The sequence below is a fragment of the Perca fluviatilis genome, chromosome 3 (genome assembly GCF_010015445.1).
Source record: "Perca fluviatilis chromosome 3, GENO_Pfluv_1.0, whole genome shotgun sequence".
NCBI lineage: Eukaryota > Metazoa > Chordata > Actinopteri > Perciformes > Percidae > Perca > Perca fluviatilis.
This window is the reverse complement of record NC_053114.1, coordinates 43,745,828-43,756,635: the sequence shown is the minus strand read 5'-3', so window position 1 is coordinate 43,756,635 and position 10,808 is coordinate 43,745,828. Positions and strand designations below refer to the sequence as shown.

The 10,808-nt window shown below is 44.1% G+C and overlaps 1 protein-coding gene across 1 annotated transcript in view; it reads left to right on the top strand.

Moving 5' to 3' along the window:
* The first annotated feature begins 462 nt into the window (after positions 1-462).
* The window catches only part of LOC120556093 (ankyrin repeat and BTB/POZ domain-containing protein 2-like), a 46,474-nt gene continuing 36,128 nt past the window's right edge, over positions 463-10,808 (top strand). The window contains exon 1 of the mRNA XM_039795483.1: positions 463-1,538. Within this exon, the coding sequence (XP_039651417.1) occupies positions 647-1,538 (892 nt within the window). The 5' untranslated portion in view covers positions 463-646. The remainder of the gene's footprint in view (positions 1,539-10,808) is intronic.

Genomic DNA, 10,808 nt, shown 5'->3' with positions numbered 1-10,808 from the left:
GACGTGTGGATGTCAAAGTTTAGTCAGGTTTTGAAACCATTTCAATTGTTTCAAATGCTATAAAAATGAATACCCACAATTCAGTGAAAGTAGGGATCAAGTAGCCTACTTGCAATTGTACTTAATTTTTTGAGTTATTTGGTTAAAAACTAACCCATATTTCTGATATAGACGTTTTGAGAACGGGTCAGATTTGACCCGAGGACAACATGAGGGTATTTACTTGAGACATTTACATTAATTTAAGATAGCCCTTTTCATTTATTTTGTATTTTTTTATTTTCATTGTTTTTCTATGCTCGGACCGATGCAGAAATTAATTTGTTAATGTGTTATATCTGTATTCTGGGAATACAGTTCTGGTTGTAATCATTATTGTGGCCACCGGGAGGCGCTGTACGGCAGAGTAGTCAACTCACCTGTGTTATTACCATAGACTGGAGTCTGGATTTCATTAGTCCGGGTGCTTAAAACACTTCTCCTTCCCCTTCATGTTTCGGTTAGTTGTGGCACAGCAGGACAGTCTCGTGCAGCTGTCTGGTTCTGGGCACAAACTGCGGTTAAAACTTTGGACTGGAAAACTGTTGGGTCTGTTATTAACTGTGCGTAAAAGTTAAGTTACGTAAATCTAATCCGCTTCTCCATCATGTCCAGCACCAGCTGTGTTTTGGTGAAAACCCTGGAGGACCTGAGCCTGGATCCGGGCTATGTGACTGGGGAACCCTGCCCGTCCCTCAGCCTGTCCTCCTCCGGCAGGTCGAGGCAGTCTCAGCCGCACACGAGCCCTCGTCACCGGGGTACCTGGTGGCAGAATGCCGGTGATTCTCTGTACAGCAGAAACGGCAGCTGGGACACCGTGAGCACGCTGCCGGAGGACGCGTGGGACATCCTGGTCAAGTGCCCCTGCCTGCCCGACGTGGAGGAGTATCCCTGGACCGAGCAGGAGCTGCGGGAAGTCGTGCGTAGAGTCACCGATTCGGACACCTCGTTCACCGGGGAGGCTGTCCACAGGCTGTCCGGTCTGCTCCAGAGGGCTTTGGTGCGGATCTCCCGGGAGGCGCAGCGGCTGAGTGAGCTCCACAGGCGGTGCACGCGCCTGGAGGTCCAGAGCGCGGCGAGGCTCGTGCTGAGCTGGAGCCTGGCCGAAAAGTGCATCTCCTCCGCGGTGAAGGCGGTGTCCCTGCACTGCATGAGCTCCGGGGACACCGCGCGTCAGCGGGGCGAGTCCGCGCGCTGCGGGTTGACGCTCTCCGTGGGTCGCTTCTTCAGGTGGATGGTGGAAACACGCGTGTCGGCGCGCGTGCACGAGTACGCCGCCGTGTGCCTGGCTGCCTGCGTGGAGAGTTTGATTGAGGAGGTGGTCGGACGGGCGCTGCGTGCGGCGAGGCTGGCCGCGGAGGAGGAAGGGGAACCGGGCAGCGGGGTCACCTGCGGCCCGGTGACCGCGGAGCTGCTGGAGGGAGCCGTCAACAACGATGCCGAGCTGTGGGGACTGCTGCAGGTCTACGAGCATCTGATCTGTGGCAAAAATGCCAACGGTGAGTTTGAGTCACTTCATCTCCTAAACCAAAGGTTATGGTTAACCTTCGTGTTTTCAAAGTTTCTGTATCAAAAATACGAGTTTCTTTCAACCAAATTATACCAAGGAATACAATTTACAGTTTTACAAAGCTGGGTGGTATTACAGAGCAGAAGAGTTAACGGTGGCATCTAATTGTCTACATTGTGAATTCAAGTCAAGTTTATTTATACAGCCCACTATCACACATCCCAAATTTGCCTCAGGGGGGCTTTACAATCTGTACAGCAGCATACCCTTTTAGCTCCTCACTTTGGATAAGGAAAAACTCCCCAAACCAACCCCTTGCACTAAACTCTTTACCTTTATTTTGCACAAACTATATCTCCTGAACGTTTTGCGTGGGGGGAGTAAGTACTGTTACACAAGCGGGATGTTTTGCCCCTGAGATTTTGGACTCTCTTTCCAGAGGGCAGGAGTTGGAAGAGTGACATCTTTGCACATCACATATTTGGGTTATTTATGTTACCGTTTCTTTTCCGTTTCCTTTTTATATGTTCATGCATCGTTTTTCTAATTAACGAGGGACAAATAGAACATAGATAACAGTAGTCTCAGGGCCGGCCCTAGACTTTTGGGGCCTAAGCAGGATTTGGTTTGGGGGACTCTCCACATTGTAACATGTTGCCACTAACACTAAACCAACTTGTGTATTGTAAATATTAGTTTAAGCACTCATAATGTACAAATACGCATTTAAAGACTAATGTGGGACCAATTAGCAGCAACGCTATCTTTAAATAGACCGGCTCTGTTATGAGCTCTGTTATGGGACATTTCAAGCGCTCTTGGGGGCCCCTCTGGTAGCAGTTCGCTTATGGGTCGGGCTGGCTCTGAGTAGTCTAGACAAAAATAATAGATAGATACTTTCCGGCAGTTAAAGAAGTCTACCAACACGGTGGAGAGTGTGATGGGAAAACCCCTCAGACAGGAAATGGGCGGTTTGGGTAATAACGGATATGGAAGTGGAAGATCCTCTCTGATAAACGTCTGCGCTCAGATGCTCACTGAGATACTTATTGGGTATATTGTGGCTCACATGAAGACACATCCTACTCTAGATAACTCAAATGTCTTCTCTGCTTGCATGTATGTAGAGCTGCAAACATTAATAGATTAATTGTCAACTATTTTGATCAATCGATTTATTGATTTGAGGTCATTTTTAACCGTCCTGTTGATCTGTTTACAAAAACTTTGTATCAGAACTATGACAAAAATAAATAAATTTTTTTTAAATGCTGAAAAAAAAAGTTTTTTGAAAAAGTGACAAAAAAAAGCATCAAAAACATCGCCAAAGGTGACAAGAACTTGTTAAAAAAAAAGTGACAAAATATTGGAAAGAAGTGGGAAAAAAAACATTGGAAAAAGCGACAAAAAAGTTGTAAAAAAATTGACAAAAACATTTTAAAAAACGCCAAAAAAGTGGCACAAATTTTTTTAAAGTGACAAAAAAATTTGAATAAAATCGACAAAAACATCGCCTAAGGTGACAAAAACTTGTTAATAAAAGTGACAAAAAAAAATCTAAAAAGCAACAAAAAAAGTTGTTTAAAAATTGACAAAAACATAATTAAAAAAACGCCCAAAAAGTGAAAACAAAAATTTGAGAAAAGTGTAGAAAAAGAACCACAAAATATTGAAATTTCGACCCAGAAAAACACAAAGTTGCACGGTTGACGGGAGGACAACACAAACAATCTTAACAATGTTAAGAAAGAAATAGTAAAACTTCTCTGATTGCAGCTTCTTAAATGTGAATATTTTCTAAAATAATCCACAGATTATTCGATGATTTAAAATAATCGTTAGTTGCGGATGCCCTACCTGTAGGATGACAATATTTACCTCATATTAAACATACGATTTCACAAGAAATCAATTTCCGATTCAGCTCCAGTGAAGACACACAGTGTTTCTCTGCCTCCGGCCCATTTGCATGCTGGGATACGTAGGCTTCAAACCCCTCTCCCCTGAGAACGAACAGGAAGAAAATGAGTGAGTGTTGTTAGCCTCTGACCCACGCAGACGACACAAAGGAGCTCTCATTCCCGCTCAGACTGCAGCGCTCCGAGAGCCGGCTGCTCGGCTGAACAAACAGCCCCGAACCTCTCCTACAAAACACACACACACACACACACACACACACACAGTCACACACACACACACACACACAGTCACACAGAGTCACACACACACACACACACACACACACACAGAGACACACACACACTGTCACACACACACACACACACAGTCACACACAGAGTCACAAACAGTCACACACACACACACACACAGAGTCACACACACACAGTCAGTCACACACACACAGAGTTACACACAGAGTTACACACACACACACACACACACACAGAGTCACACACACACACACACACACAGTCTCACACACACACACACCGCACAGTCACACACAGAGACACACACAGAGTCCACACACACAGACACACATAACCAGACACACACACACACAACACACACACACACACACAGTCACACACAGACACACACACACGCACACACACAGAGTCACACAGAGTCACACACACACAGAGTTACACACAGAGTTACACACACACACATACACACACACACAGAGTCACACACACACACAGTCTCACACACACACACACACACACACACACACACACACACACACAGACACACACACACTGTCACACACACACACACAGTCGCACACAGAGACACACACGCACACATAGAGTCACCGCAGTCACACACACACACACAGACACACATACACAGAGACACACACACACACAGTCACACACACACACACAGTCACACACAGAGACACACACCGCACACACACAGTCACACAGAGTGACACACACACACACAGTCAGTCACACACACACAGAGTTACACACAGAGTTACACACACACACACACACACACATACACACACAGAGTCACACACACACACACACACACACACAGTCTCACACACACACACACACACACACAGTCACACACAGAGACACACACCACACACAGAGTCACACACACACACACTCACAGAGTACACACAGTCTACACACACACACACACAGTCTCACACACACACACACACAGTCACACACAGTCACACACACACACACAGAGTCTACACACACACACACACACACACACACACACACACACACACACACACACACACACACACACACACACACACAGTCCTTCACTTAGATTCATTCGGCTTAGATGCTAACGAGAGACTTCTGTAATGTCTGAAGTAGTCTACAAGAACCTGCTAACGAGAGACTTCTGTAATGTCTGATGTAGCCTACAAGAACCTGCTAACGAGAGACTTCTGTAATGTCTGAAGTAGTCTACAAGAACCTGCTAACGAGAGACTTCTGTAATGTCTGTAGTCTACAAGAACCTGCTAACCAGAGACTTCTGTAATGTCTGAAGTAGTCTACAAGAACCTGCTACAGAGACTTCTGTTATAAGTCTGATGCCTACAAGAACCTGCTAACGAGAGACTTCTGTAATGTCTGAAGTATTACAAGAACCTGCTAACGAGAGACTTCTGTAATGTCTCGAAGTAGCCTACAAGAACCTGCTATGAGAGACTTCTGTAATGTCTGGTAGTAGCTTACAAGAACCTGCTAACGAGAGACTTCTGTAATGTCTGAAGTAGTCTACAAGAACCTGCTAACGAGAGACTTCTGTAATGTCTGATGTAGCCTACAAGAACCTGCTAAAGAGTTTTTATTAAAATAGAACCTGCTAAGAGACTTCTGTAATGTCTGAAGTAGTCTACAAGAACCTGCTAACGAGAGACTTCTGTAATGTCTGATGTAGCCTACAAGAACCTGCTAACGAGAGACTTCTGTAATGTCTGAAGTAGTCTACAAGAACCTGCTAACGAGAGACTTCTGTAATGTCTGATGTAGCCTACAAGAACCTGCTAACGAGAGACTTCTGTAATGTCTGAAGTAGTCTACAAGAACCTGCTAACCAGAGACTTCTGTAATGTCTGAAGTAGCCTACAAGAACCTGCTAACGAGAGACTTCTGTAATGTCTGAAGTAGCCTACAAGAACCTGCTAACGAGAGACTTCTGTAATGTCTGAAGTAGTCTACAAGAACCTGCTAACGAGAGACTTCTGTAATGTCTGATGTAGCCTACAAGAACCTGCTAACGAGAGACTTCTGTAATGTCTGAAGTAGTCTACAAGAACCTGCTAACGAGAGACTTCTGTAATGTCTGAAGTAGCCGACAAGAACCTGCTAACGAGAGACTTCTGTAATGTCTGATGTAGTCTACAAGAACCTGCTAACTAGAGACTTCTGTAATGTCTGAAGTAGTCTACAAGAACCTGCTAACGAGAGACTTCTGTAATGTCTGAAGTAGCCGACAAGAACCTGCTAACGAGAGACTTCTGTAATGTCTGAAGTAGCCTACAAGAACCTGCTAACGAGAGACTTCTGTAATGTCTGAAGTAGCCGACAAGAACCTGCTAACGAGAGACTTCTGTAATGTCTGAAGTAGCCGACAAGAACCTGCTAACGAGAGACTTCTGTAATGTCTGAAGTAGCCTACAAGAACCTGCTAACGAGAGACCCCGTAATGTCAATACAATAAAAATGGACCTACATAACGAAGTTGGTTCACAGCTGGCTACAAATTTGCAATCAAACACAACAAAGTCTGTCACTTGAATGGCGTTTTGAGCTAACGTTAGCAATCAAACAATCATAAACCGTTTAAATCTGAGCATGCGCAAATCACATCTGCACTCGACTCACATCGTGCAGTGGCACCATCTACACCTTTCTAATGGCGGGGAAAACCCTGCACACACACAACACACTCTGTTAGGTCGTTCACATTTTATTAAGGACAATTTTTTGAGCCACCAAAAGGCCCAAATTGTTCTGCCTGATCTGATGATAAAAGTAAATCCCAGCTGTGAAACCTGAGAAAATGCAGAGATCCTGCTGAGAGTATCCAAAAACACAGCTTGTAATGTCATCATCTTCCTAAAATCACTACTGCAAGCAGATTTACGTTGTTCCCCGTCATGTCTGCAAGAAAGAGATTAATCATTTCCTTTCCATTTACCTTTTACATTTTTCTCCTTTTGATACGTTCTGTAGATCTAGTCCTGTTCCGTCACATTCAACACATACCCTATCAAACAAATGATATGGCTATGTATTTATTAGGTTGAACATTTTGGGACTAATCCGTGTGTGTGTGTGTGTGTGTGTGTGTGTGTGTGTGTGTGTGTGTGTGTGTGTTCTTATTTAACTATATTCGTGGAGTCCAAAAACCGGGAGTCCAGTATACTTGTGGGGTCCCGACAGCTTTGTGGGGCCAAAATGCTGGACCCCACAAGTTTAAAGGGCTGTTTGAGGGTTAAGACTTGGTTTTAGGATTAGGGATAGAATTAGGTTATGGTTAGGGTGAGGGTAAGGGTTAAGGTTAGGCATTTAGTTGTGATGGTTAAGGTTAGGGTGAGGGGGCTAGGGAATGCATTATGTCACTGACGGGTCCCCACAAAGATAGTGCCACAAACCTCTGTGTGTGTGTGTGTGTGTGTGTGTGTGTGTGTGTGTGTGTGTGTGTGTGTGTGTGTGTGTGGACCATGAATCGTTTCGTCTATAAAATGTTAACGAGTGACACTGCCCATGACAGTTTCCCAGAGCCCAATGAGACGTCGTCGCCAGTTCAAAACACAAAGATATTAAAGTTACGATGATTTCAAATGGAGGAAAAACTGCAGAGCTTCAACGTCAATTCTCAAAAAAATCAATTAGGACGTGTCCTGTTTCAGGAGCAAAAGTTACTCTGGTTCTTGGTATTTTATGATAAAATTGCTGCTCTTCTGGAGAATTGACACGCCACTGGTTGGAAATAGCACAGCGACATATTCTGAAACGATGATGAAGTGTATCTTACTGTACGTCGCTGCTCAAATTCTCTTTTACAGCAACTTTAACGTTAGCCTGGCTGACCCCAGACCCTTCTCAGCTGTAACTGAGAGAGGGGGTCTGGGAAAGGTTCATTGACAGTTCATTTCCAAAGGGGGCGTCACCAACGGACGGTTGGACCAATTGGATAGTCCTTCAACCAATCAGAGCAAAGACCTGGGTGACGCTGCGCTTCTGTGGCCGTCATGTTGAATGTAAACAAAAAGCTGCTCGCCATCGCTGCGCTATCGTCGTCGCGTAAAGCCCTCCTCAACGGTTGTGATTGGTGTAGAGCCCGCCTCAACGGTTGTGATTGGTGTAGAGCCCTCCTCAACGGTTGTGATTGGTGTAGAGCCCTCCTCAACGGTTGTGATTGGTGTAGAGCCCTCCTCAACGGTTGTGATTGGTGTAGAGCCCTCCTCCATGGCTGTGATTGGTGTAGAGCCCGCCTCAACGGTTGTGATTGGTGTAGAGCCCTCCTCAACGGTTGTGATTGGTGTAAGGCCGCCTCACCGACGTGATTGTGTTGGTAGGCCACTAAACGGTTGTGATTGGTGTAGAGCCCGCCTCAACGGTTGTGATTGGTGTAGAGCCCGCCTCAACGGTTGTGATTGGTGTAGAGCCCTCCTCAACGTTTGTGATTGGTGTAAAGCCCTCCTCAACGGTTGTGATTGGTGTAGGACCCGGCCAACGGTTGTGATTGGTGTAGAGCCCTCCTCAACGGTTGTGATTGGTGTAGAGCCCTCCTCAACGGTTGTGATTGGTGTAGAGCCCGCCTCAACGGTTGTGATTGGTGTAGAGCCCTCCTCAACGGTTGTGATTGGTGTAGAGCCCTCCTCAACGGTTGTGATTGGTGTAGAGCCCGCCTCAACGGTTGTGATTGGTGTAGAGCCCTCCTCAACGGTTGTGATTGGTGTAAAGCCCTCCTCAACGGTTGTGATTGGTGTAAAGCCCTCCTCAACGGTTGTGATTGGTGTAGAGACCGCCTCAACGGTTGTGATTGGTGTAGAGCCCGCCTCAACGGTTGTGATTGGTGTAGAGCCCGCCTCAACGGTTGTGATTGGTGTAGAGCCCGCCTCAACGGTTGTGATTGGTGCCTCGATTTTGGGGGCATTGGAAATGGGTTTGAAGGGGCTCTCGGCCAGACTGACTTGCAGAGCAAATCTCAAATTTGCCGGAAGTTCATCAGGGTTTACCCGGGCTATTTTAACGTGGTTGTTGCGGCTGTAAGCGGTCCGACAAAGCGCTGCCGCGAGGGACTACAAAAAGAAAAAAAACAAACAGGTGAACAGGTGAAGCAAAGAAATATGTTATCACTTCCGCTCAAACTGCGATGAAAATGCCCACCACCTACAATATAAGTGCACAATATAATAATCAACAAATAATATAAATGAGACCATGAACAACATACAATATGTGGGTCCTACACGTGGAATTCAGAGTAGAGCTGCAAAGAGCAGAATCACCTTTATTTTTTGAGGAGGCTAAGGTCCTTCAACATCTGTCACAAGATGCTGAGGATGTTTTACAAGTCTGTGGTGGCTGGTGCTCTCCTGTATGCTGTTGCATGCTGGGGCAGCAGACTGAGAGTGGCAGACACCAACAGACTTAACAATAGGGATGCACCGAAGAGACACAAAATAACACCCCAAATCCCAGAAAAAGTGATTTTTTTTTCATAATATGGGCACTTTAATATTCTTGGACAATTATGTACAATAAATACTTGGTGCAATAATTTATCAGCTACACGTGCAAAGGAGTTTTTTTATTTATCCACTGCCGCTACTTATATTCCCACATATGTATGTTCCTACTGTACTTATGCTGACTCTAACTACAATAGAATTTGAAACAATCTTTTTAACCTAATCTCTCGTACTTCTACTTAACCGATAAAGGATTTTTAAGGCCGATATTGATACAAATATTTGGTGATTTAAAAATCCCATATTCCGATATATATATAGTACAGGCCAACAGTTTGGACACACCTTCTCATTCAATGTGTTTCTTTATTTTCATGACTATTTACAGACTATATGGAATTATTTATCAAAGGAATAATACTGAAAACATGTTCTTATATTTTTAGATTTTTCAAAGTAGCCACCCTTTGCTTTTTGATAACTCTGCAAACCCTTGGTGTTCTCTCAATGAGCTTCATGAGGTAGTCACCTGAAATGGTTTTACCTTCAGAGGTGTGCTTTGTCAGGGTTCATTAGTGGAAGTTTTTCCCTTATTAATAAAAGAACAAGGGGGCCCTACTTTGAAGAATCTAAAATATAAGACATGTTTTCAGTTATTTCACACTTTTTTGTTAAGTACATAATTCCATATGTGTTCATTCATAGTTTTGATGCCTTCAGTGAGAATCTACAATGTAAATAGTCATGAAAATAAAAAGGAAACACATTGAATGAGAAGGTGTGTCCAAACTTTTGCCCTGTACTGTATATATATAAATGCGTCCAGATAACACGCCACTTGGCTTAAGAAAGTGGGCGTGTATGTTTATGCAAAGTCATGATATCACGTTGGATTAATGGACAATGAAAATCATCTTTAGTTGCAGGTCTAGTGACTAGCCAACGTTCCTATGTTCAGTATCTGTGGCGGTTATTTTGTCAGCTTTGTGTTGATCGTCAGGCTGAAGAGAAAGTAGAGAAAGGCAGCTGGAGGAAGTGTCTGATATCGAGTCAGATTACACAGATGGAGCAGAGAGCAGAGAGTAATCCAGCACTCGGCTGTGCTACCAAACTTCATATAATGTTATCTCCATCTGGCCTTTATGCATAACTATAAAAACAGAAGGAAGAAGTGTTTTTTTTTAGGCCTGTTGTCCTTGGATCCAATTTGACCCATTTTCAACAAGTTTCTGTATCAGAAATTTGGGTTTCTTTCAACCAAATTGTCAAAAGTTATAACGTGAATGGTTCCGTACGACGTTCTTCACAAGTAAAATACGTGATCAGTTCACTGCTTTCATTGAATTTGGGTGTTTTATTCAATTTTATGGCAAGCAAAAAAAGTGACAAAGATGTCAGAGAAAGCTTTAAAAAAACTTCGGAAAAAACATTGGCTTAAAAAACGTCCGAAAAAGTTAGAAAAGTGTCGAAAAAGACGACCAAAACATTGGGAAAAAAAAGTTTTTGTCTTAGAAGGACAGAACCAACAGGAGCAGTTAATTAACGGTGAAGCAATCACTCCTGAACTAAACGATTAATCAGAGGTCGATGACTTCACACGCCTCAGTG